At 46.0% G+C, this 27,776-nt stretch overlaps 2 protein-coding genes across 2 annotated transcripts in view; both read left to right on the top strand.

Annotated features, from left to right (window-relative positions):
- The window catches only part of LOC141154084 (SLAM family member 9-like), a 325,409-nt gene extending 308,397 nt beyond the window's left edge, over positions 1 to 17,012 (top strand). Inside the window, exon 7 of the mRNA XM_073639526.1 lies at positions 16,888 to 17,012. The gene's annotated coding sequence lies outside the window, so the exon portion shown is untranslated. The remainder of the gene's footprint in view (positions 1 to 16,887) is intronic.
- LOC141154083 (SLAM family member 9-like) overlaps positions 16,901 to 27,776 on the top strand; it is a 100,067-nt gene continuing 89,191 nt past the window's right edge. Inside the window, exon 1 of the mRNA XM_073639524.1 lies at positions 16,901 to 17,012. Coding sequence (XP_073495625.1) covers positions 16,988 to 17,012 — 25 coding nt within the window. The 5' untranslated portion in view covers positions 16,901 to 16,987. The remainder of the gene's footprint in view (positions 17,013 to 27,776) is intronic.

Below are 27,776 nucleotides of genomic sequence, written 5' to 3'. Positions count from 1 at the left end.
AGGAATAATTTTTTGGGGGATCTTAATCCTCATTATTTGCTTAAAAAGCAATCCAGAGAGCACCGTTTTTCTGCACCATTTTCTTGTTGGCACTGCAGAATACAGCCAGGTCCTTTCCATATTACAGCGCTAGAAATCCAGCTATTTAAAACTGTGGTTTCTCCGTCACACGGATCACATATACGTTGTCAGAAAATACTGCCATTTCTGGCCTCCACTAAAAATTTGTTTCAGTGTGTCAGTGAAGCAATTGACACCAAATTGCTGTTCAAAATAGTTACCTACAGGCCAGGTATTTAAGACTGTCTTTTCTCCGTCACACGGATCACATATACATTGTCAGAAAATACTGCCATTTTTTATATATATTGTCCTTCATTTAAAATGGGCAAGGCACGTGGCAAGGGACAGGGAACTGGACGTGATGGTGATGGTGCATGCAGAGGCCGAGGCCGTGGGCAAGCTAAAATTGTGCCACAACAAACACCCACATCTTCTCGCTCGACCTTCCTGTCCCAATTAATAGGGGACCGCAGAACACCACTATTGAACACAGAGCAGTGTGAAAAGGTTATTGGTTGGATACCAGATAATGCTGCCCGTCACTTAGCCACCACCACCACCTTGTCTTCACATGGTCAAGTCTCAGTAGCTGTGAGTCTGGAATGCATATTTCTCACCCAGAACCTCCTTCCTCCCACCATGACGAGTGCCCAGAGACAACTGATCCCACACTTGGACACTCTGAAGAGCTGTTCACTTTCCCATTTATAGATTCGGGCCTCTTGCCCGGTCCACTTGAAGCGGGGCAAGAGGAGATCGCATGTAGCAAATATTTCAGCAGCCATGGTCACATGAAGATGATGGTGGGAAAGTGTCACAAGATGTGGACGATGATGAGACACAATTGCCAGAAAGTCAGGAGGAGGACCAGAGTGCGGAAGTGGAAGACGAGGTGGTGGATGATATAGTGACTGACCCAACCTGGCAGGAGGACATGCAGAGTGAGGAGAGCAGCACACAGGAGGAGGGAGGCAGAGCACCCCAACAGGGAGGAAGAAGCAGTGTGGTGGCCGCAGAAAGAAGGCAGGCAACTGTTCCCCGTAACACCGACACGTAGGAAGTTGCCAGTACAACTGTTAGGTCTTCTCGAGTCTGGTTGTTTTTAAAGACTCTGCCGATAACCCCAAAAAGGCCATTTGCACCACCTGCCAGGCCAGCATCTGCAGGGGTGGCAAAATGACCAGCCTGACCACCACCAGCATGATCAGGCACATGGCAGCAAAACACCTGACTTTGTGGGCCCAACCCCAGGGTCGAGGAACAGTGTCTGCGGGTGGCACCATTGTTTCTTCCGCTGTTGTGCATGCAAGCCAATCCCCTGTCCATGGTGCATGCGAAGATGCCTCCTGCCCTGCACTTGTCGTTGCACACTCTCAAGTAGCAGCATCAGGAAGCACGTCCATGTCCTTGTCCCAGCGCAGCATTCAGTTGTCCATACCCCAGTCCTTGAAACACAAGCGCACATACACAGCCAATGCCCCAGAGGCCACAGTAGTAAATTCCATATTTCACGACTGCGCTCGAAATGTTGCCTTTTAGGCTCGTAGAGACAGAAGCATTCCGCAACCTGATGACGGCGGCCATCCTTTGGTACTCGGTCCCCAGCCGCCACTATTTCTCCCGGTGTTGTCTCTGCCTTCTACAAGCGCGGGTCCCTGAACATTACTGCTGGTACTTTACTGTGGGAATATGCCTGCCTCCTACCAGCCTGGAATATTTCCAGTAAACTATGGTACGACGCCATGGTATTAGCACTGCCCCCAGTACCAGTAGCAAAGCCATCCCCAATTTTCCTTCTCAGGAATTTTATTTGGTAGACTGAGTGGCTGCCCAAATACATTAGTTTCTCACAAAGGAGCTGAAGATCGAGTGGCAGTAGGTGCAAGTTTCTCCAGCCTGTTAGATATTAGAGGGTGAACGGCAGCACATTGGATCAGTGGTTAGCACTGAAGCCTTGCAGCGCTGGGATCCTGGGTTCAAATCCCAGCAAGGACAACATCTGCAAGGACTTTGTATGTTCTCCCTGTGTTTGCGTGTGTTTCCTCCTCAGTTAAAAAGCAGCCATAGAGTGTCCGGGAACCTTCCCACACACTTTTCTTAGCCAGGACAGCTTCTCGGCAGGGTTGGACGGTCCCACCATAGAATTCTCAGGTGGGTCCTGGCTTCTACCTCAGGAGAGTTCATGATAGCGCTAACTTTGCAGCTGTTATGGGGCACTTGAGCGGAGGAGAAAGGTGAGCCCTCAGAATCAAATCCTCTGGATGGCACAATGTTTTTCAATCTGAAACAGCTTCTCAGAGGGAGTTGTATTTCACCACAGCCATATTCTTTAGGTCGGTGAAAGGACTGGCATAGAGGGAAACCGTATCTACTCCGGCTGTCATTTCTCCGTCACCAGGTTCCGCCCATTGTCACACACGACCATGCCTGGCTGTATGTTCAGCGGTGAGAGCCACAGATCAGGCTGCTGTCTTACAGCTTTCAACAACTCTGCAGCGCTGGGCGGTTTTTCACCTAAGCATTAAGCATGTTATCTTCAGCACAGCCTGTTGCCGCTTGGCCAAGGCAGTGCTGAAGTGCTTTTAGCTTGTGACTGATGTGGTCATTTTGGAGATGGAGGAGGAGGTGCATGAGCTAAACAATGTGATTACATTGAGGTTAAATTGGCGACTCTGTTTTTTATACTAAAGAGAGATCCTAACGTTTTGTTTTTTTAAGTTATTTAAGACAAATGCATTCACCGGGAAATGTCATTTTAACGTTTTACAACCTTATCTGGCAATGTGGTGTGTGACACATCATCAGACACATCCTGTTTCATTTATGATGGAGGGACTCTGAAAGTCATAAAGCTTATTTTTATGGGGCCATCAGATGGCCCTTACTATTCTTAAAAGGCCAGCAGTCGGCCCTAGCTATCGTTAGAGAACCATCAGCCGGCTATGCTTTGTTGTTCCCCTTATTAACAAGTGGGTCTGACTCGCCCCCTGGGCCGTGGGGCACTCGGAACCGGCAATGGGGAGACAATGGGGGTAGTAGTGGCAACCCGGTCCCGTGGCTCAGGGTGGTCAGTCCAGTGGCAGTCTTTTTATATGTCTTAGGTAATGTCCGACTACGCCACCCGTGGATTTGTGGTCATTAGGAACCGCCGCTGCAGGGCAGACCACTGGGGCTGATGGTGGGTGCAGCTGAGGTGGTGTGACTCCCCACGGGAAGAGTGCAGCCCCAGGGCAGTGTGATGGATGGTGGGAGTGATGGTGGTGAGAGTCCCGGTACCAATAGTGCTGAAGGCGCAAAGGAGCACACAGACAACAAGTTACAGTCCAGGGTCTTTACTCACAGTTCATTTGTTCCGGGTCACTTCTGTCAGCAGTGACTTCCCGAGCCGTGCTGCGTCCACCAGGTGTGGGGCTCGGTCAACTCCCAGGCAGCTCAGAAGTATGGCTCAGGACCCCCTTCAATCCTTCCTCTGGCCTGCCTCACCAGTGACCCACTTTTGTCCAGCTGCCGCGGATCTGCGCGGGTAAACGTGGGCCCCGTTCCCCGCTGTTCTTTATGGTGCCTTCCTAGCAGGTTTGATGAGGTGCTGCACCAATAAATGGTCACAGCCTCCGGTCTTTGGCTGAGGGTTGTTTCTCCTCCACCAACTTGGGATCCGGTACCCTTAATCTGCCTGACCCTTCACCCGGTATTCTCGTGGGTTCTTAGGGTCCCTTCCACCTTCTTGTTCCTGAGCCCCTCTGTTGCTATGTCTCTTCTTCTCATCTTTTCTGTTCCTCCTTCTTCTCCTTTCCCGTGGAGCTGGGCTGAGAAGGAACCACAGCTCCCCTCTCTCTCCACTCTCCTCCTCGGCCTCTCTCTAGGCCCACTCTGGAGTAGAGCTCCTACAGAGCCTCTACTCCCTGTCTTCTCTCTCTGCACAGACTGTCTGTCCTAAGATGGTGCCCACCTTTTATACCTCCCTCTAGCCATGAGCCCAGGTGACCAGCAGCCAATGGGCTCCTACCTATGCTCAGGAACAATCCCCTATCTGCTCCTACATCACCGGGTATTCCTCCCCCCTCCCCACTCCAGCCAGGGACATGGTCTGTCGTGCCTGCATTTCTGTCTAATGGGAGTACCGTTGAGCTGTCCCTCGGAAATGGGGTGAGTGTGCTGTATGCAGCTAACTGAGCCCTGGTCCATACTCCATCCTTACCCGGGAGTGGAATATCACACCTCTGGCAGAGGTGCAATACCCCTGTAGCGGCCGAGCCCTCGGGGCGCTACAGGTCTCCTATACTGTTATTACGTATGCAGTGACTGCAAGGGCTGCCAAAAATTTGGACGCAACCCAATACCCTTTGAAGAGACATAGAGGAGGGTCTGAGTAAAAAAATGTTCCCATTATAAAGGAGCTGGTCTCCTATAGCTGCCCAAATTTGGGAAAAACCCCACTAAGAATTTAAAGACACAGAGCAGGGCCACAGTAACGACAAATTCCCATTAGAAAGGAGAGAGTCTGCTATACAGTTATAGGGTATGCAGTGAGTCCAATGGCTGACCAATTTTAGGAAAAACCCCACTAAGAATTTTAAGACACATAGAGCAGGGCCACAGTAACAAGGTACGACATGTTCCCACTAGAAAGGAGATGGTCTATTATACAGAAATAGGGTATGCATGGAATCCCAACAGCTGCCAAAATTTAGGAAAAACCCCACTAAGAATTTAAATACACATAGAGCTGGGCCACTGTAATGACATGTTCCCATTAGAAAGGAGCGAGTCTGCTACACAGTTATAGGGTGTGCAGTGAGTCCAACGGCTGCCAAAATTTAGAAAAAAAAAAACACAATTTAGAGACACATAGAGCAGGGCCACAGTAACGACATGTTCCCACTAGAAAGAAGAGGGTCTGCTATACAGTTTTAGGGCATGCACTGAATCCAACGGCTGCCAAAATTTAGGAAAAACCCTACTAACTATTTAAGGACACATAGAGCTGGGCCACAGTAATGACATGTTCCCATTATAAAGGAGAGAGTCTGCTATACAGTTATAGGGTATGCAGTGAGTCCAACGGCTGCCAAAATTTAGAAAAAAAAACACTAAGAATTTAAAGTCACATAGAGCAGGGCCACAGTAATGACAAATTCCCATTAGAAAGGAGAGAGTCTCCCATAGTGTTGGCCTATGCAGTGAATGCAAGGGCTGCCAAAAATTGGTAGGCACTCCAATGCCCCTTGGAAAAGATGTGGAGGAGGGCTTCATAAAAAATGTTCCCATTAGAAAAGAGCTGGTCTATACTTGTAATGCCCATGCACTAAGTGTATGGGCTGACAAACATTTACCCCTGGGGGGTATACATGAACATACTGTATAAAAAAAAATATTTACGGGCATCATAAACACCCTTTAAAAAAATTATGTGGGTGCAGCATCACGGACCACAGTCACCCTGGTGATATGGTGGTGGAGGATGAGGATGAGGAGAAGGAGGAAGACAAGAGCAAATAGACAAAATCAGGACGCGTATACCCATGTGTGGGTGTGAAAAGGTGCATGGGAATACACCTCCCAAAAAAAGTGGATTTGAGTTTATGTTACGCTGCTATCATTCGATAGTGTTGAGTTGTCTGGCCCAATCCAACCCTTGTTCATTTTTATAAGAGTCAGCCTGTCAGCATTTTCAGTTGACAGGTGGATGCGCTTATCAGTTATAATTCCACCAGCGGCACTAAAAACCCGCTCTGATAAAATGCTGGCGGCAGGGCAGGCCAGGACCTCCAAGGCATAGAGAGCCAGTTCATTCCACGTATCCAGCTTGGTTACCCAATGATTAAAAGGCACAGAGGAATCATGGAGGACGTTGGTATGGTCAGCAAGGTACTCTCTCAGCATCTTCCCAAACTTTGCACTCCTTGTGAGAGTACCCCACACCACAATTCAGGGCTTGTGCGATGGTAGGGTCTGAGAAAACTGTCCCAGAACTTTGGCAATGTTCCCCTGCCTCTGCTGGATTGAATTTGTGTCTCTCTCGCCTGTACTCCTTGGTTGTCCAACGAACTTTGACCTCTGCCACCAGCGTTTTCAGATGGGAATTTTTTAAATAGTTTTTTAATAGTTCCGCAAGAAGGGCCTTCTGGTACTGCCCCATTTTTGTAGACCTGTCCGCCTAAGGAATAAGAGATATACCTTGTAGCGTGGGTCTACAAGTGTCACCGACCAGTAATGACTGTCACCCAAAATTCTGAGAACGCGAGGGTCATGGGAAAGGCAGCGTAACATAAACTCAGCCATGAGTGCCAGACTGCTAACAGGCAAGACTTCCGTGTCCTCACCAAGAGGAAGACTGACCATGCTCTCCTCCTCCTTCATCTCTCTGTCCTCTGGCTATCCACGCTGAACAGACGGTATAACAGTTGTGCAGGTAGTACCATCTATAGCGCATGAAACTAGCTCCTGTTCTTCCTCCTCCTCTTCCTCTTCTTCATTGTCACCCAATCCACCTTGGGATGAGATGAGGCTGGGCTGTGTGTAATCACCCTGTATGGTTCCTTGCTCCTTCTCATTGTGCTCCGCCTGCAATGCATCCTCTTTGATTGTGAGCAGAGAGCTTTTCAGAATACAGAGAAGTGGGATGGTGACGCTAATTATGGCGTCATCGCCGCTCACCATCTTGGTGAAGTCCTCAAAGTTTTGGAGGATGGTACATATGTCTGACATCCATGTCCACTCCTGAGGTCTTATGTGTGGAGTCTGAACTGAATACCGATGGCCTTGTTGATGCTGGTACTCAACAACTGCCCTCTTCTGCTCACAAATCCTTCCCAACATCTGCAGTGTAGAGTTCCAACGTGTGGGGACATCACATACCAGTCTGTGAGCCAGAAGCTGCAAACGCTGCTGAAACACGGCAAGGGCGGCGGAAGCTGTAGGTGACTTTTTAAAATGGGCACACAGGCAGCGTACTTTAACAAGCAGATGCAGCAGCTCCGGGTAGGATTTGAGAAACCGCTGAACCACGAGGTTAAGCACATGGGCCAGGCATGGTATGTGTGTGAGCTCGCCTCGCCTCAGAGCCGCCACCAGCTTCTGGCCATTGTCACACACGACCATGCCTGGCTGTCAGTTCAGCGGTGTGAGCCACAGATCTGCCTGCTCTTTCAGAGCTGTCCACAACTCTTCAGCATTGTGCAGTTTGTCACCTAAGCATATTAGCTTCAGCACAGGCTGTTGTCGCTTGGCTGAGGCAGTGCTGCAGTGCTTCCAGCTTGTGACTGATGTGGTCATTTCGGAGATGGAGGCTGAAGAGGATGAGGAGGATGAGGTGCAGGAGCTGTAGACTGTGGGGGCAACCCTGATTGACCTAGGGCCCGCAATCCTTGGTGTCGGGAGGCCGCGTTCCGTCCGAAAGTCCGACTGGGACTCGTCTTCCACTATGTTAACCCAGTGTGCCGTCAGCGAGATGTACTGTCCCTGCCCACAAACACTTGTCCACGTGTCAGTGGTTAGGTGGACTTTCCCGGTAACTGGGTTGTTGAGGGCACGGCTAATGTTTTGTGACAAGTGCTTCTGTAATGCGGGGACGGCACACCAGGAGAAATAGTGGCGGCTGGGACCGAGTACCGAGGGACGGCCACCGCCATCAGGTTGCGGAAAGCTTCCGTCTCCACGAGCCTAAAAGGCAACATTTCGAGCGCAAGCAGTCATGAAATGTGGGAATTTAGTAGTGTGGCCTGTGGGGCGTTGGCTGCGTATTTGCGCTTGCGTTCCAAGGACTGGGGTATGGACAACTGAACGCTGCGCTAGGACAAGGACGTGGACGTGCTTCCTGATGCTGCTACTTGAGAGTGTGCAATAACAGGTGCAGGGCAGGAGGCATCTTCGCATGCACCATGGACAGGGGATTGGTTTGCATGCACAACAGCGGAAGAAGCAATGGTGCCACCCACAGACACTGTTCCTGGACCCTGGGGTTGGGCCCAGAAAGTCGGGAGCTTTGCTGCCATGTGCCTGATCATGCTGGTGGTGGTCAGGTTGGTTGTTTTGCCACCCCTGCTGATGCTGGCCTGGCAGGGGTGAAAATGACCTTTTTGGGGTTATCGGCAGAGTCTTTAAAAAACAACCAGACTCGGGAAGACCTAATAGTTGTACTGGCAACTTCCTTTGTGTCTGTGTTACGGGGAACAGTTGCCTGCCTTCTTTCTGCGGCTACCACACTGCTTCTTCCTGCCTGTTGGGGTGCTCTGACTCCCTCCCCCTGTGTGCTGCTGTCCTCGCACTGCATGTCCTCCTGCCAGGTTGGGTCAGTTACTATATCATCCACTACCTCGTCTTCCACTTCCACACCTGTCCTCCTCCTGACTTTCTGGCAATTTTTTCTCATCATCGTCCCCCTCTTGGGACACTTTCTCACCATGGCTGCTCAAATATTTGGGCATCGCTACATGAAATCTCCTCTTGCCCCGCTTCAAGTGGACCGGGCAAGAGGCCCGAATCTATAAATGGGAAAGTGAACAGCTCTTCAGAGTGTCCAAGTGTGGGATCAGTTGTTTCTGTGCACTCGGCATGGTGGGAGGAAGGAGGTTCTGGGTGAGGAATATGCGGTTCAGACTCACGGCTACTGAGACTTGATCGTGTGGAAGACAGGGTGATGGTGGTGGCTAAGTGACTGGAAGCATTATCTGCTATCCAACCAATAACCTTTTGACACTGCTCTGGGTTCAATAGTGGTGTTCTGCGGTTCCCTATTAATTGGGACAGGAAGGTTGAGCGAGAAGATGTGGGTGTTTGTTGTGGCACAATTTCGGCTCGCCCACGGCCTTGTCCTCGGCCTCTGCATGCACCATTACCATCACGTCCAGTTCCCCGTCCCTTGCCACGTGCCTTGCCCATTTTAAATGGAGGACAATATCTTCCACGCTCACTACAAATGATTGCATTTGGAGCAAACTTATATGTGATCCGTGTGACGTACAAACACAGTTTTAAATACCTGGCCTGTAGGTAACTATTTTGAACAGCAAACTGCTGTGAATTGCTTCACTGACACACTGAAACAAATTTGTAATGGAGGCCAGAAATGTCAGTATTTTCAGCGCAATTATATATGATCCTTGTGACGGACAAACCACAGTTTTTAATAGCTGGATTTTTAGCGCTGTAATATGGAAAGGACCTGGCTGTATTCTGCAGTGCCAACAAGCGAATGGCGCAGAAATACGGTGTTTTCTGGATTGCTTTTTAAGCAAATAATGAGGATTAAGATCCGAAAAAAATTATTCCTGGCCCCTGAGACCTGGGCCTATTTCTAGAAATATCTAACAGCAGCAGCAGCAGACAGAACTGGAATGGAGCCTCTTGTCCTATGTGCACTGCAGTCTGCTATATACCGTACCTGCCTGCCTATATACACTGCCTGCCTATATACACTACCTGATGTCTCTGCAGATGGATTAGTCCTCAGAAGGACTGTTTGTTGAGATGGATATGTGTCTCTAATATAGTCTGGTATACCTACACTAACTAGAAACAAGCAAATCTCTCCCTGACGCAGCATCACCTCTCCCTACACTGTCTGATCCAGAGTGACTGTGACGAGCATGATGGCGCCAGGTCTGATATACACCTGATGACGCTGTGCGGCCAGCCAATCACTGTAATGCCACAACCAACATAGCTGCGGCATTACAGTGACTGACAGGCAATCCCTGCATGTTCATTGGCTCTCTTAAAAGCACCAAACATGCAGGGCGGAGAACCGAGCTCCCGCCGAGCAACCTCGGAAATACTCGACGAGCGCCGAGCATGTCGAGCGGTGAGATGCTCGGGCGAGCAGTAGCGAACATGCTCACTCATCACTAATCCTGACCCTTAGAATCGTCCCAACCCGTAGAATAGTCCCGACCCATGGAATCGCCCCGACGCATAAAATCGCCCCGACCTGTGGAATCGTCCTGACTTCTACAATCATCCAGACCTGTAGAATCGTCCCGTCATGTAGAATCTCACTGCTTAGTCATTTTTACTGTATAATAAATGCCGTAAAAGAAAAAGCTTAAAAAAAAAAATATTTTGAATGGAAGGTTTTTTGCTCCATTTATCGCACTTGGAATGTTTTCAAGCTTTTCAGTACATTGTATGGTAAAATGAATGGAGTCATTCAAAACTACAATTTGCCTCCTCAAAAAAATAAACCGCACTACTATGTGGAAATAAAAATACAAAAGTTATAGCTCTTGGATTAAGGGGAGGAAAAAATGAAAGCGCAAAACAAAAAATCGGGAAGGGTTTGGGGGCAGTTGGAGCATGTTTCTTTTTTAGGAGTTGTTATTATGGGTAGGTGGGGCGGACAGGGCCTCCGGGACGGTAGTACCAGTAACCGTGTGTTTAGTGAGTAAATAAAAAATTACAAACCATACACATGATGAGAATACAAACAATAATCCAAACTATTGCGGTGGGACTGGAAGGACCGGTGGCCTCTTATAGTCTGAATACAGAGTGCCTTATAAAAATCCAGGCTTCCCTTCTCTTGAGGGACAATTGTCCTTCTGGGTTCACAAAAATTTGCTAGGCGGGATCAAACATTTTCAGAAACTCAAACCTCTATCATTGTCGGTGCAGGACATGGCCGGACACGTTGTGTTTTCTACATTCCGAATTTAATTATGCCTATGGCCATTTCAATGTTTTTTCCAAGACTGAGAGGTTCTTCCTATATATTGTAAGTCACATTTGCATTCAAGCAGATCACATACGTGGAATTGTTATTTGACCGACCCCTTAGTGATGGTTGCAATGCACATACGGTGACTTGGCGCTTTCATGGTATGGAGAAGGCTTAAGAGCTGAGCCAGCTGTGTGGTGGTTGCCCCGACATAAACCAATGAAGTGGGAGTATCAATTTAACGGTTTAAATGCTCCTGTCCAACGAGACAGCAGCATTTAAAAGACTTCAAGCAGGCAACTTCCAAGTGAGATCATCTGTATCATAATTCACTGTAATACCACTGTAAATACACTGTAATATCACATTGCAGAAGATTGCATTAGCCATTATAAAAGCAGTGGTAGGGAATGCAGCAGCCACTGTGGGATGTACTGTAAAGATTGTGTGTGAAGAGGATGAGTGTGTGAGAAGCAAGCGGACGATTAACATCCATTTACAAATAACAATATATTTTAAACAAACAAAAAAAACTCGAGCTGTTTAGGCCAAGTTTAAAGGAAGATAAATAGACACATATAAAATCAATATAATTTATTTCAATAGTTTTAAAAATATATTTTTTTTATATAAAAAACAGGTGCCTTCAAATATTACAACAACCAAACCTCCAACATAGCTATATTAGTACATGAAAATTAGCCCATCCATGGCAATTTTGATTCATAGATCCAATATTGCACTAACCCTATTATAAAGTGCTGTTGCCAATTAATCCGTGAATGAAAAATGCATATAGGACTCCCCTGAAACAAGGTAAAGTGCAAGTGCAAAGAAGGGGGGGGGGTTGTTTTAAGTATGTGGAAAGATTAGCATCAAAGTAGCAGCACAACACAAGAATATTTTACAAACAGAAGTTCAAATATTGGAGCATATGGCCCCTATATGCTATAAGTAAGTCAGCAGATAAGTACAAGGTATAAAGGCATCAGGCCAATGCATATTAAATGTACTAATTACTAAGGCTGTGCATATAGTGTAGCTACATATAGGGTGTGTTATGACAAAACATTAAAGCCAGTGGAGAGTACTCACATATAGTAGTAATTCAATAAGTTGATCAGAGGAGGGATGGTGAAGTTAACCCCGACGACGCCGTTTCGCCACAAGCTTCTTCAATGGGGGCACTAACATATGTGCACAAGGTACCGCTTTTATACCTATTCTAACCAGCTGAGTATAGGGTAATCAAATTAGGATGGCATGAGTCAGAGGGGTTACGGCGCATGCGTCAGTTACATAGGTATCCCATCAGTGAATAGGAACTTCCGTAGTCCTGCGCGTGGCACGCATGCGATGGAACGCATAGCGTGTCTATTGCGCAGGACCGGAAGTTCAATGGGTCCGTTCACGCGCATGCGCACTCTCTGTTTTGGAATCCCCATACGGAGGTAGCGATGTTTGGAGGGGGCGTGCCAGTGATCAGGGCAATATATCAACATGGAAACAAAAATAAGTGAGGTAGCTACAAGAAACAGGTCAAGAGGATATCAAGGAAATACCCAGGAGATGTCAATCAGTACGCTACAAAACATAGAATGACACTTGGATGAAAGAGAGAAAGTGGGACAGTAATTAAGAAAAATAAAAAGATAGTGCATGTAAGGTGAAGAAATGTGTAAAAACAAAGATATATGTAATGCAAACAGCTGGTTACATGGAATGTTAGGTGTAAGCCAGGTGAAAAGTATGTGAATGTAAACAGAAAAGTGAGTGAAGGAATACAGTGACAAATGAATATTGAATGTTGTTTCTATTTTAAAATGTTCAAAGCCTTCTCTTTCACTGGTTTATGGCCTCTGTGTTTATCTTACATAGCATTGCCTGCTCTAGCCCAGTGCTAATTGGCTAATTACTCAGTTTGACCAACTGGTGCTGGCCTCTAGCAGACATTTCATTTCATATATATTCAGCTCTGGCTGGGAATAGCACGCCTGCTGGGTCACGCGTGCAATAGATTTTAAGTGCAATAATTACAAGTGCAGTTAGACAATGGCAGTTGGGCAGGAGACAGGTAAGGTGCATAAAATATTCATACAAAAATGCTTCTCGGTCACTAATACTGCATTTTGCATTATTCTTATCAATCTGCTTTTTATTTGTTTTTACTTCTGCTTTCTCACAACTCACCCGCCCTTCAACACATTCTGTGCACTCTCTCTATATCAGCCCCTCCCTTCTCCCCTCTCCCATGTATAACTCTGAGGCTCTACTGACATTCCTCACCCACTGCAAACCATCCTCTACCTCCATACAGCACTCAAAACATTCATACAAATCATTAGACCACCTGCTCTTTCTCTTCTTTCTCCTTTTACTAGTCGCAGGCGACATCTCCCCCAACCCTGGGCCCCCCTCCACTAGCATACACCACTCTCCTCCAGCTACATATAGAAACCCTCCTAATCTTATTAACGTTCAGTGCATGCCCTCTCCTATCGATTTCCATTGAGCTCTCTGGAAAGCACGGTCTGTGTGTAACAAACTAACTTACATCCATGATTTTTTCCTCTCTAATTCTCTTAACCTTCTGGCTATCACAGAAACCTGGATTCAGCAGCCAGACACCACCGCTGCTGCTGCTCTCTCGTTTGGTGGGCTGAAATTTTCACATACCGCCAGACCTGGCAACAGACAGGGTGGAGGTGTTGGTCTGCTCCTTTCCTCACAATGTGCTTTCCAGGTCATCCCCCCGGTTCCCTCACTTATGTTTCCTTCCTTTGAAGTCCACACCATCAGACTCTTTAAACCCTTCTCCCTGCGAGTGGCAGTCGTGTATCACCCTCCAGGCTCCCCCCGCCAGTTCTTGGATCACTTTGCCACCTGGCTTCCTCACTTTCTATCCTGTGACATCCCCACCCTCATCATGGGCGAATTTAACATCCCCATCGATGATCCCCTCTCCCAATCTGCCTCTCATCTACTTTCTCTAACCTCTTCATTCCATCTCTCACAGTATACTAATTCTCCTACCCATGAAGACGGGAATACTCTGGACCTGGTTTTTTCCAGTCTCTACTTGCTGGATGACTTTACCAACTCCCCTCTCCCGCTCTCGGACCACAACCTTCTTTCCTTCTCTGTTAAGAATTGTCTCCTCACCCGGGACACCCCCACTTACCACACTTATAGGAATACACGTACCATTAATACCCAGCAGCTTATGGACAATCTCCACACAGCTTTAGCCCCCATCTCCTCCTTCTCCTGTCCAGACTTAGCATTGTCACACTACAATAATACACTGAAGAGTGCAATAGATGAAGCAGCTCCTTCTACTCGCAGAAAGATCCGACACAGACAATGGCAGCCCTGGCACACGATGCAAACACGTTTTCTTCAACGTTGCTCAAGGTGTGCTGAGCGTCAGTGGAGAATATCTCTTTTAGCAGAGGACTTCATCCACTATAAATTCATGCTCAAAACCTATAACTCTGCCCTTCATCTGGCCAAACAATCCTACTTCACCACCCTCATCACTTCAATGTCCAACAATCCAAAACGACTTTTCGAAACCTTAAACTCCCTCCTGAAACCTAAAGCACAGGCCCCCACCACCAACCTCAGTGGGGAGGATCTGGCCACTTATTTCTTGGAAAAAAATCAACCACATCCATCAGGACATCTCAGCCCAATCTCCTCAGTGCCTGGATCCCCTTCCCTGCTGCACTTCAAGCTCACTAGCCATCTTTGAGCCGGTCACAGAGGAAGAAGTTACCCAGCTCCTCGCTTCTTCTCGGCCTACAACCTGCAACAGTGACCCCATTCCTTCACATCTCCTGCAGTCCCTCTCACCGGTGGTCACCACTCACCTGACTAAAATATTTAACCTCTCTCTTTTGTCAGGTATCTTTCCCTCCTCATTTAAACACGCCATCATAACCCCTTTGCTTAAAAAGTCATCCCTGGACCAGAACTGCACTGCTAACTACAGACCTGTCTCTAATCTTCCTTTCATCTCTAAACTCCTGGAACGCTTGGTCCACTCCCGTCTAATCCGCTATCTCTCAGATAACTCTCTCCTCGACCCTCTACAATCTGGTTTCCGCTCCTTACACTCCACTGAAACTGCCCTCACTAAAGTCTCTAATGATCTACTAACAGCCAAATCCAAAGGTCACTGCTCCCTGCTGATTCTCCTGGATCTCTCTGCAGCATTTGATACTGTGGATCACCAGCTCCTCCTCACTATGCTCCGCTCTATAGGCCTCAAGGAAACTGTTCTCTCCTGGTTCTCCTCCTACCTCTCTGACCGCTCCTTCACTGTATCTTTTGCCGGCTCCTCTTCCTCTCCTCATCCTCTTACTATCGGGGTTCCGCAGGGCTCAGTCCTAGGCCCCCTCCTCTTCTCTCTATACACTGCCCCTATTGGACAAACAATCAGCAGATTTGGGTTCCAGTATCATCTCTATGCTGACGACACCCAACTATACACTTCTTCCCCTGACATCACCCCTACCCTAATACAAAATACCAAGGATTGTTTGTCTGCTGTGTCTAGCATCATGTCCTCCCTCTATCTCAAACTGAATCTCTCCAAAACTGAACTTCTTGTGTTTCCCCCATCTACTAACCGAACTCTACCTAACATCGAAATTACCTTGGAGGGGTCAACCATAACTCCCAAGCAGCACGCCCGCTGCCTTGGGGTCATATTCGACACTAACCTTTCCTTTACTCCCTATATCCGATCACTCACTCGCTCTTGTCACCTGCATCTTAAAAACATCTCCAGAATCCGATCTTTTCTCACTTTGCAAACTGCTAAAACTCTTACTGTCGCTCTTATTCACTCTCGTCTGGACTACTGCAACTCTCTTCTGATCGGTCTCCCTCTTACCAAAATTTCCCTCTCCAATCTGTCCTGAATGCGACAGCCAGGGTCGTATTTCTGTCCAGCCGCTTCACCGATGCCTCCACCTTGTGCCAGTCATTACACTGGTTACCCATTCGCTACAGGGTCCAATATAAACTCATTGCTCTCACCCACAAAGCTCTCCACAGTTCTGCACCGCCTTATATCTCCTCTCTCATCTCAGTCTATCGTCCTACACATCCCCCATAATCCGAACCTCGCACCTCCGTCTCCAAGACTACTCTCGTGCGGCGCCAGTTCTCTGGAATGCTCTACCCCAGACGATCCGATTGATGCCTAGCCCCGATGTCTTCAAGCGCGCTTTAAAAACTCATCTCTTTAAACAAGCCTACCACCTCAAATACCCAGTAAACTAACTTTCCCCTGTTCCCTCCTAAATACTATTCAGAATCTGCCCCCTACTGTTCATCTGTTTCTACACCCTCCATGCACACGATAACTGCACTCGGTAATTGAGTATTGCACTTTAACATACAGGCTGATGACCGGATCATACAGCTTTATATGATAATCCCGACTTATTATAATTGCCTGACCTGAAATAACAAGCACTTTCCACCTATTGTGTCCCCCCATTTCCGTGTAGAATGTAAGCTTGCGAGCAGCCGGACCCTCACTCCTGATGTAACTGTTATACTGTCTCACCTTGTATTGAATTTATTGTCTGTACATGTCCCCGCTTAATTGTAAAGTGCTGCGGAATATGTTGGCACTATATAAATAAAAATTATTATTATTATTATTATTATAAGTAGGAAATATGTGAATGTGAACAGAAGAGTTGGTGAAATGCTGTGGTGAGTGAATGTAAGTGTGAGCCAAGTGAAGAATGTGTGAATATAACCGAAAAGGTTGATGAAAAATACTGTAGCAAATAAGTATTGAACATGAGTCAATGAGGATACCGGAAATGTGTGAACATGAAAATTACATATGATGAATGAAAAGTGTAAAAAAGAGTGGAAAAAATTAAGATTGAATGTGTTGAATGAAGAGAGTAATGAAGGTATGAGAAAATATATAGTGAGATGTGAAGTGTGAAATGTGTGAGAGTGAACATGAAAAATGATAAAATGGATAGAAATTTGTAAATGAATACATATCATTGAAATGAAAAATTTGTTTGAATAAATACAAATATAAATGTCCTTGAGACAAAAAATAAAAATTAATTGTTATTGATTAATAAAGTCCAAAGTAATGGATCTTCTTGTGTCTTTCTCATCCTTTTTAGCCTCACGTAGTCATTAGTTGACACGGTCCAATCACCGCAGACTTCATATCCCGGAGCCATCACCTAAAACCGAACACTCCGAAGGGTCATCCCAGACTCCATGTCACATCAAGGAACAGCAGCAGGTAAGAACTAGAAGCAATAAAATAATGTTAAAATCTATAAAAAACTGATTAAAAAGGGTACAACCCAGGATATAAGGGAAACAAGGTAACAGTTATATTACAGTAGGAAGAGATCAATTGATAATAGATGGATATTAAGAGGATGTGAATAACATAATTATAATTATAAGAAAGCACCAAATCCAAATTGCTCATTCAACCCCTGAGGAGATAGTGTGCCAAGCCGGAATATCCATCTACTTTCGAGTTTGGCCAGGGCCTGACCCAAATCTCCACCCCTAATGCCCATGTCAATTTGGTCAATGCCCTTAATCTTAAGACCTCTAGGGTCACTATTGTGGTAAAGCTTAAAATGCCTGGGAAGAGTGCGCAGACCAGCCACCTCATCAATCAAAGCCGATTTCTCTATGTCCAGAACATGCTCTCGTGTTCTTACCTTCAATTCTCGGGTTGTGAGACCAATATAGATTTTCTTACACGGGCATTGTGCGTAATAAATAACACCCTTCGAATTACAGGACAAAGTTTTCCTAATCTCCAATATCTTGGTGTTATTGAAATTACTAAAGTTTTTTCCATTAGTCATGTTTTTACAAGCTTTGCATCTGCCACATGTTGAGAAGCCAAATCTGGTTTTATCAATAGGTCGTGGACAAGAGCCTTCTTCATAATGGCTGTGTACTAATGAGTCTTGCAAATTTCTAGATCTTTTTGCCACCATGAAAGGCCTCTGGGGTAGAATTTTTTGTAATGTGGGATCCATTAATAAGACCTTCCAATGTTTTTTAATGATTTCCATGAGTTCGTGCCACTGAACATTGTATTCAGTTATGAATCTTATGCGGCCATGGCTATCCTCCTTTATCTCTTTATTGCAGTAAAGCAATTGTTCCCTACTGGTGCATATAGCTCTCTTATAGCCAGCCTTTATACTTCCGCTGCTGTAGCCACGATCTCTAAAACGTCTCGTCAAATCCTGGGACTGTTGTTGCAACAATTCCCTAGTGGTACAAATCCTTCTTAATCTCAGGAATTGCCCGATAGGGATTCCTCTGATGGTAGAGGGGAGATGAGAGGAGGTACTGTGCAGAAGTGAATTTGTGGCAGTCGCCTTCTTATGCACATCATTCATGATGTATCCACTGGAAGTGGTAATGATATGCAGGTCTAAAAAGTTGACTTCTCTTCCATATTGGTAGGTAAGTCTGATATTGAGGTTATTCCTGTTTAGTAGTTCCATAAATTTCTCTAATTGGGTAATTGTACCTTCCCAGATGAACCAGATGTCATCGATGAACCTCATCCACCCCTGTATGAGGTGGATGTCATCGACTTCATCACTTTGGAAAAGGTACCTCTCCCATGCCCCCAGAAACAGGTTTGCGTATGCAGGGGCACATGAGGCCCCCATCGCAGTTCCCTGTTTCTGTCGATAGATTTTCTTATTGAAAGTAAAAACATTCTGTTCCAAAACAAATCGGAGTAGTGTTGTAATCAAGGTAGACATGGGTTTATCAATGTTACTTTCTTCCATAAACAGAGATATCGCTCTAAGTCCGTCATCATGCTTGATTGAGGAATACAAGGCCTCAACATCCGCAGTCACCATGATAGATCCAGCTTCCAGTTGTATTGTATCTAGCCTTTTCAGGGCTTCAGTTGAATCTTTAATATAAGATGGTAACGTGTGTACCAAAGGTTGAAGGAAGTGATCTATGATTTTACATATGTCTTCACACAGGCTACCGTTGCCTGAAATAATGGGTCTTCCAGGAGGATCCAACTGATCTTTGTGTAATTTTGGCAATAAATAAAAAGTTGACAATCTTGGTCGTGTCCTCTTAATCAAGTCAACCAATCTTTTGGGTAGAATATTGTCTTCCAATGCTTTCTCCAATATCTCTATTAGTTGAGACTGATATTGAGTCAGTGGATTATATGTTAATTTTTGATAGCACCCTGGAAAATCCAGAATCTTGGCAGCCTGTTTCTCATATAAGTCATGTGGCCAAATAACCAGGTTGCCCCCTTTATCTGCTGGCTTAATGACCACATTTGGTAAATTTTTTAAATCCTCGAGGGCCAATCTCTCATCCCTACTCATATTCAATCTATTCATAGGACTACGTGGAAGTGACTCAATTTCAGCTGTTACTATTTTTGTAAAAATGTCAACTGCCGGGCAAGTAGATAGTGGAGTGAAGGTTTTGGATTTCTGAATCAGGGACATAGGAAACCGACCTCCATCACTCTGCATATTTTCCACCTCAAGATCCTCAAGATCCTTTAAGGCCCGTTTTTCAAGTTCAGTGGGAAAGAGTAGGTCCAAGTCCGGTCTGTAATGAACTTTTTGCAGGATGATTTTTCTGGCGAATAAATGCAAGTCCTTCACCACTGTGAACTGATCTAGGTGTGAGGACGGGGAGAAAGTTAAACCCTTTTCTAGAACTTTTATTTGTGTTTCTGTTAGGGTTAAGTCAGACAGATTAACTACCTTTAGGCGATCGTTCGGCTTCCTGCTGGGTCTCTTAGAAAATATTTCTGGGTACTTTTTCTGTTGCAGCCTCGTATTGGGTCTGGAGTATTCAGAGGTCCCCTCACTCTCACTGCATGAGGCAATACTCTCAGAGCCAGATGGCTCATAATTAGAGGACATAGTCACATTAAATGAATTTTGACTTTTTTTCTTGGGTTGCTGCCATTTGAAAATCCTGTCATTCTCATAATCCTGTACATCTCGTATGTATTGCTTATGTTTTATTTTGCTGATATCAGATTCCCACTTATCTATGTCATTCTCAATGGTTTTAAGATAAGTTTCAAACTTATCAAACACTAATCTCTTTTTTGTAAATTTTTGTGTAAGTCCTCAATTGTTTTGTCAATGATGTTCAAGGATAGCGTGTTTTTATCAATAATAATTCTCAGAAATTCCATGGAACAATTGGTGGCTGCTGCCTTCCATCTATTAATCAATTCTGTCTCTTTCAAATCAAATGAGGGATACACTTGTACCCTCAACCCTCTAGGGATAATTTTTTGCTCATAATAATTTTCAAGTGTAGTCCTATTCCACCATAATTTATACCTATCCTAAAAAGCTGAGTATGGTAATCAAATTAGGATGGCATGAGTCAGAGGGGTTACGGCGCATGTAACCTCTCTGACTCATGCCATCCTAATTTGATTACCCTATACTCAGCTGGTTAGAATAGGTATAAAAGCGGTACCTTGTGCACATATGTTAGTGCCCCCATTGAAGAAGCTTGTGGCGAAACGGCGTCGTCGGGGTTAACTTCACCATCCCTCCTCTGATCAACTTATTGAATTACTACTATATGTGAGTACTCTCCACTGGCTTTAATGTTTTGTCATAACACACCCTATATGTAGCTACACTATATGCACAGCCTTAGTAATTAGTACATTTAATATGCATTGGCCTGATGCCTTTATACCTTGTACTTATCTGCTGACTTACTTATAGCATATAGGGGCCATATGCTCCAATATTTGAACTTCTGTTTGTAAAATATTCTTGTGTTGTGCTGCTACTTTGATGCTAATCTTTCCACATACTTAAAACAACCCCCCCCCCCTTCTTTGCACTTGCACTTTACCTTGTTTCAGGGGAGTCCTATATGCATTTTTCATTCACGGATTAATTGGCAACAGCACTTTATAATAGGGTTAGTGCAATATTGGATCTATGAATCAAAATTGCCATGGATGGGCTAATTTTCATGTACAAATATAGCTATGTTGGAGGTTTGGTTGTTGTAATATTTGAATGCACCTGTTTTTTATATAAAAAAATATATATTTTTAAAACTATTGAAATAAATTATATTGATTTTATATGTGTCTATTTATCTTCTTTTAAACTTGGCCTAAACAGCTCGAGTTTTTTTGTTTGTTTAAAATTACTCTGGGAGTGATAACCTTGACCTTGTTGAGCTATACTAAATAACAATATATGTTAAGGACACTTTGACATTACTACTACTAAGTCTGCATTAAAGAGTTTGATAGGAATTAGACACAGTCCTAGGAGGCCTCAGTGTGTTACACGCATCTTTTCAGGGCAAATGAGTACTTTCTATTCACCACAAATGAATTAATTGTGAATAGAATTTCCTGGGAAAATTCAGATAAGCTTCCGAATTCGAATTTCAAAAGATTTGCTTATCTTTAATAAAGATGCACCCCACAGCAGAGAGCACGGCTTTACACTAGGTTTTGGTAGGCTTAACAGTTTCCAACTGTTCCGGGAGATCAGGAAGTCTCCACGTCTTAGAACACTCTCTTGGGTGCTTCTAGAGAGTTGCCAAATTTGTGCAAAAATACAGGCGCTTCTCACAAAATGAAAAAATATCAGCAAAAAGTTAATTTATTTCAGTTCTTCAATACAAAAAGAGAAACTCATATATTATATAGAGTCATTACACACAGAGGGATCTATTTCACGTGTTTATTTCTGTTAATGTTGATGATTATGGCTTACAGCCAATGAAAGCACAAAAGTCATTATCTCAGTAAATTAGAATACTTTATAACAACAGCTTGAAAAATTATTTTAAGATCCGAAATGTCCTACTGAAATGTCTGTTCAGTAAATGCCCTCAATACTTGGTCGGGCTCCTCCTGCATCAATTACTGCATCAATGCGGCAATGTGGCATGGAGGTGATCAGCCTGTGGCACTGCTGAGGGGTTATGGAAGCCCAGGTGGCTTTGATAGCAGCCTTCAGCTCGTCTGCATTGTTGGGTCTGGTGTCTCTCATCTTCCTCTTGACAATACCCCATAGATTCTCTATAATAGATTCTCTATGGGGTTAAGGTCAGGCGAGTTTGCTGCCAATCAAGCACAGTGATACTGTTGTGTGTAAACCCGGTATTGGTACTTTTGGCAGTGTGGACAGGGGCCAAGTCCTGCTGGAGAATGACATTTCCATCTCCAAAAATCTTGTCGGCAGAGGGAAGCATGAAGTGCTCTAAAATGTCTTGGTAGACGGCTGCGCTGACTTTGGTCTTGATAAAACACAGTGGACCTACACCAGCAGATGACATGGCTCCCCAAACCATCACTGATTGTGGAAACTTCACACTAGACCTCCAGCAGCTTGGATTGTGGCCTCTCCACTCTTCCTCCAGACTCTGGGACCTTGATTTCCAAATGAAATGCAAAATTTACTTTCATCTGAAAATAACACCTTGGTCCACTGAGCCTCAGTCCAGGTCTTTTTCTCCTTGACCCTGGTAAGACGCTTCTGGCGTTGTCTATTGATCATGAGTAGTGTTGAGCGAGCATGCTCGACACTGCTCGGTAATCGCCGAAGCATCTCACTACTTGTGATGTTCGGTGAGCACCGAGCATTTCCGGGTTACTCGGGCGGGAGCTCGGGTCTCCGCCCTGCATGTTTGGCGCTCTTTACAGAGCCAATGAACTTGCAGGGATTGCCAGCCAGTCACTGTAATGCCGCAGCCATGTTGTTTGTGGGCATTACAGTGATTGGCTGGCGGCACAACGTCACCTCGAGTATTTAAAACCGGGCGCCGCCATCTTGGACACAGTCGCTCCGGATCAGACAGTGTAGGGAGAGTGCTGCTGAGTTAGGGAGAAATATTTTGTGAGAAATAGGTAGTGTAGGGTCTCTAAAGCCTGCCAAATCAAACAAACAGTCCTTCTCAGGACTAATATCCATCCCAGATATCAGGCAGGCAGGCAGGCTGTATAGGAGACACAGTGGTTATACCAGCAAATGCTGCATTACAGTCCTGTGTGCTCCTGCTGGTCAAATTGCTAGACTTATCCCCCGGTCTCAGGGGCCAGGAAAAATCCTTTTTTTTTCAACTAAATCCTTTTTTTTTTTTTTCCTCAGTCAGACTGTACAAATACGCGTCTTATTAACCTTTTGGTATTCCCCCCCCCCCAAAAAAAAAAAAAAATTGAGTGTGTCTGTAATTGTTCAGACACCAATATATCTGTTTAAAAGAGTCTGGTGTAGGCCAGAGAAATAGAACTGTGGTTTTGCAGTTCCACGGGTCAAATCTCTGTATTATCCTGCTTTTGTCATTTTTTCCGTAAAAAAAAACAGTAATAGTGTCTCCCTGACTGTTCAGACACCAATATATCTGTTTAAAAGAGTCTGGTGTAAGCCAGAGAAATAGAACTGCGGTTTTCCTCCTCCACGGTTCAACTCTTCTTTTTATTACCCTTTTGCCATTGATAGTGCGAGTGTAAGCTATTTTACTTCATTTACAATGGGCAAGGCGCGTGGCAAGGGACGTGGAACTGGACGATCTGGTGATGGTGCGTGTAGAGGATGGGGCCGAGGCCAAGGTGAAAATGTGCCACAACCAACAACCACATCTTCTCGCTCCCACTTCTTGACCGAATTACTAGGGAAGCACACTACAACACCAGTATTGCAAACTGATCAGTGTGAACAGGTTATTAATTGGATAGCAGATAATACTTCCAGTTACCTGGGCACCACCACCTCCGATCTGTCTTCCACACGATTAAGTTTTAGTAGCCGTGAGTCTCGACCGCATACTCCTCCTCACCCTGATGCTACTTTCTCCCACCATGCCGAGTGTCGTCAGACAGCAACTGATCCCACACTTGGACAATCTGAAGAGCTGTTCACTGGTACATTTCCATATTTGTGCCCCTCGCCTGCTCCGCTTGAAGTGGTGGAAGAGGAGATCCCATGTAGCAATGCCCAAATATTTGAACAGCCAAGGCCACAGGAAGTCGACGATGGCAACTCGTCATAAGAGGTGGACGATGACGAGACACAATTGACACGAAGTGAGGAGGAGGATCGTGGTGGGCAAGTGGAAGAGGACGTGGTGGTGGATGATCTAGTAACTGACCCAACATAGCAGGAGGACACGCAGAGCGAGACCAACAGCACAAAGAGGGAGGGAGGCAGAGTACCCCAACTGGCAGGAAGAAGCAGTGTGGTGGCTGCACACAGAAGGCGGGCATCAGTTCCCCGTAACACCAACACGAGGTAGGTCTTCCAGAGTCTGGAATTTTTTTAAAGACTCTGCTGATAACCCCAAAAAGGCCATTTGTACCACCTGCCATGCCAGCATCAGCAGAGGTGACAAAACTATCAGCCTGACCACCAAAAGCATGATCAGGCACATGTCAGCAAAGCACCCGACTTTGTGGAGCGAACCCCATGGTCCACGACCAGTGTCAGCGGGTGTCACCACTGCTTCTTCCGCTGTTGTGCGTGTAATAGAACCCCCTGTTGTGCGTGCAAGGCAATCCCCAGTCCATACTGCATGCAAAGATGCCCCCTCCTCTCAGTCTTGACTTGTTATGGCAGTTTCTCAAGAAACATAATCAACGTCCACGTCCACGTCCCACCGCAGCGTTCAATTGTCCATATCCCAGAGCTTTGAACGAAAGCTCAAATTCGCAGCCAACGCCCCACAGGCCACAGTCCTAAATTTCACGACCGCTTGCGTTGGAAATGCTGCCTTTTAGGCTTAGGGAGACGGAATCCTTCCGCAACCTTATGGCGGTGGCCGTCCTTCGGTACTCGGTCCTCAGCCAACACTATTTTGTCCAGTGTGCCATCCCCACACTACACAAGCACGTGTCCCAAAACATCTGCCGTGCCCTCAACAACGCAATTACTGGGAGACTCCACCTGACAACGGACACGTGGACAAGTGCTTGTGGCCAGGGATGGTATATCTTCCTGACGGCACACTGGGTAAACATAGTGGAAGCCGGGACCCAGTCGGACCTTGGGACGGAACACATCCTCCCTACACCGAGGATTGCGGGCCCTATGTCAGTCAGAGTTGCCGCCACAGTGTACTGCTCCTGCGCATCATCCTCCTCCTCCTCCTCCTCATGTTTAGCCTCCATCTCAGATATCACCACATCAGTTACAAGCTGGCAGCACTGCAGTACTGCCTCAGCCAAGCGGCAACAGGCTGTTCTGAAACTCATAAGCTTAGGTGATAAACCTAACACTGCTTGTGAGTTGTGGACAGCTGTGAAAGAGCAGGCAGATCTGTGGCTGAGACCGCTGAACCTACATCCAGGCATGGTCGTGTGTGACAATGGCCGTAACCTGGTGGCGGCTCTGAGGCGAGGCGAGATCACACATGTACCATGCCTGGCTCATGTGCTTAACCTCGTGGTTCAGCGGTTTCTTAAATCGTACCCCGAGTTGCCAGATCTGCTCATCAAAGTACGCCGCCTGTCAGCTCATTTTCGGAAGTCGGCTACAGCTTCCGCCGCCCTTGCTGTGTTGCAGCAGCGTTTGCAGCTTCTGGCACACCGACTGGTGTGTGATGTCCCCACATGTTGGAACTCTACCCTCCACATGTTGCAAAGGATTTGTGAGTAGAAAAGAGCAGTTATGGAGTACGAGCTGCAACAAGGCCGTCAATATTCAGGTCAGACTCCACACATAAGACCTCAGGAGTGGACCTGGATGTCTGACATATGTACCATCCTGACAAACTTTGAGGAGTCCACCAAGATGGTGAATGACGCCATCATTAGCATCAGCATCCCACTTGTCTGTCTTTTGCAACGCTCTCTGCAGAGAATTAAAGAGGAGGCATTGCAGCCAGAGTATGATGAGATGGATCAAGAAGCCGTAATGGGCGATTACACACAGCCCAGCCTCATCTCATCCCAACGTGCATTGGGGGACAATGAGGGAGAGGAGGAGAAGGAGGAGGAAGAACAGGAGCTGGTATCATGCACTGTAGACGGTAGTACCCGTACAACTGTCATACCGTCGGTTCAGCGTGGGTGACCTGAGGACATGGGGGAGGAGGAGGAGGAGGAGAGCATGGTCAGTCATCATCTTGGTGAGGACACGGAAGTCTTGCCCATTACCAGTCTGGCACGCATGGCTGACTTTGTTACGCTGCCTTAACCGTGACCCTCGCGTTGTCAAAATGTTGGGTGACAGTCATTACTGGTTGGTGACACTTTTAGACCCCGCTACAAGGAGAGCTTTCACTCTCTTATTCCTGAGGTGGAGAGGTCTACAAAAATTTGGCAGTACCAGAAGGCCCTTGCTGCAGAACTGTTAAAAAAAATTCCCATCTGAACACGCTAGCGGCAGAGGCCACAGTTTGTTGACCAACCAAGGCATACAGGCGAGAGAGACGCAACTCCAATCCAGCAGAGGCAGGGGAACACTGTCAACATTCTGGGACAGTTTTCTGAGACCCGCCCAGCTTACAGGCCCTGAGGCGTGGGGTACTCTCACAAGGAGTGGAAAGTTTCAAAAGATGGTGAGGGAGTACCTTGCCGACCGTACCAGCGTCCTCCGTGATTTCTCTGTGCCTTTTAATTATTGGGTATACAAGCTGGACACTTGGAATGAACTCGCTTTGTACGCCTTGGAGGTCCTGGCCTGCCCTGCCGCTAGCGTGTTATTGGAGCGTGTTTTTAGTGCCGCTGGGGGAATTATAACTGATAAGCGCACTCGCCTGTCAACTGACAATGCTGACAAGCTGACCCTTATCAAAATGAACAAGGGCTGGATTGGGCCAGACTTCTCATCACCACCAAATGACAGCAGAGTAACATAAAGTCAAATCCACTGTGTTATTTCAGGAGGTGTATTCCCATGCACCGCTTCACACCCACACATGGGTATACGCTTCCTCATTTCTGCTGTATTTTGCTCTTCTCCTTATCGTCAGCCTCCACCACCACTATACCACCAGGGAAACCGTGGTCCGTGTAGCCAGCATTGCAAGTTCCTCCATCCTAAATTTTGGCAGCTTTTGCTTGGAAGGCATAGGTAAAGACTATGGGAGACCCACTCCCCAATAATGGGAATAATGTTTTTAATATGCTGTGCTGCATGGCTCTTGTTTGCCAGCATTGTAAGTTCCTCCGTCCTAATTTTTGGCAGCTTTTACTTGGAAGGCATAGGCAAAGACTATGGGAGACCCACTCCCCAATAATGGGAATAATGTTTTTAATATGCTGTACTGCATGGCTCTTGTAAGGGGCATGAAAACCGTCTTGTTAAGCTACTCTGAACTCCACGTCTCTTCCAAGGGGTATTAAAACCATCTTGTTAAGCTACTGCGACCTCCACCACTTTTCCAAGTGGCATTGATATTGTATTTTTATTCCACTGCGACCTTCACCATTCTTCCAAGGGGCATTAAAACCGTCTTGTTAAGCTACTGCGACCTCCACCACTTTTCCAAGGGGCATTGATATTGTCTTTTTATTCCACTGCAACCTATACCATTCTTCCAAGGGGCATTAAAACAGTCTTGTTAAGCTACTGCGACCTCCACCACTTTTCCAAGGGGCATTGATATTGTCTTTTTATTCCACTGCGACCTCCACCATTCTTCCAAGGGGCACTATAACCGTCTTGTTAAGCTACTGCGACCTACACGTTTCTTCCAAGAGGCATTAAAATCATCTTGTTAAGCTACTGCGACCTCCACCACTTTTCCAATGTGCATTGATATTGTCTTTTTATTCCACTGTGACCTCCACCATACTTCCAAGGGGCATTAAAACCGTCTTGTTAAGCTACTGCGACCTCCACGTCTCTTCCAAGGGGCATTAAAACCGTCTTGTTAAGCTACTGCGACCTCCACCACTTTACCAGGGGGCATTAAAACCGTCTTGTTAAGCTACTGCGACCTCCACGTCTTTTCCAAGGGGCATTAAAACCGTCTTGCTAAGCTACTGCGACCTCCTCCACTTTTCCAAGGGGCATTGATATTGTCTTTTTAT

Source organism: Phyllobates terribilis, unplaced genomic scaffold (genome assembly GCF_046119375.1).
Source record: "Phyllobates terribilis strain yellow unplaced genomic scaffold, ASM4611937v1 Scaffold_7__3_contigs__length_470593459, whole genome shotgun sequence".
NCBI classification, from domain to species: Eukaryota; Metazoa; Chordata; class Amphibia; order Anura; family Dendrobatidae; genus Phyllobates; species Phyllobates terribilis.
This window is presented reverse-complemented; position numbering and strand designations above follow the sequence as displayed.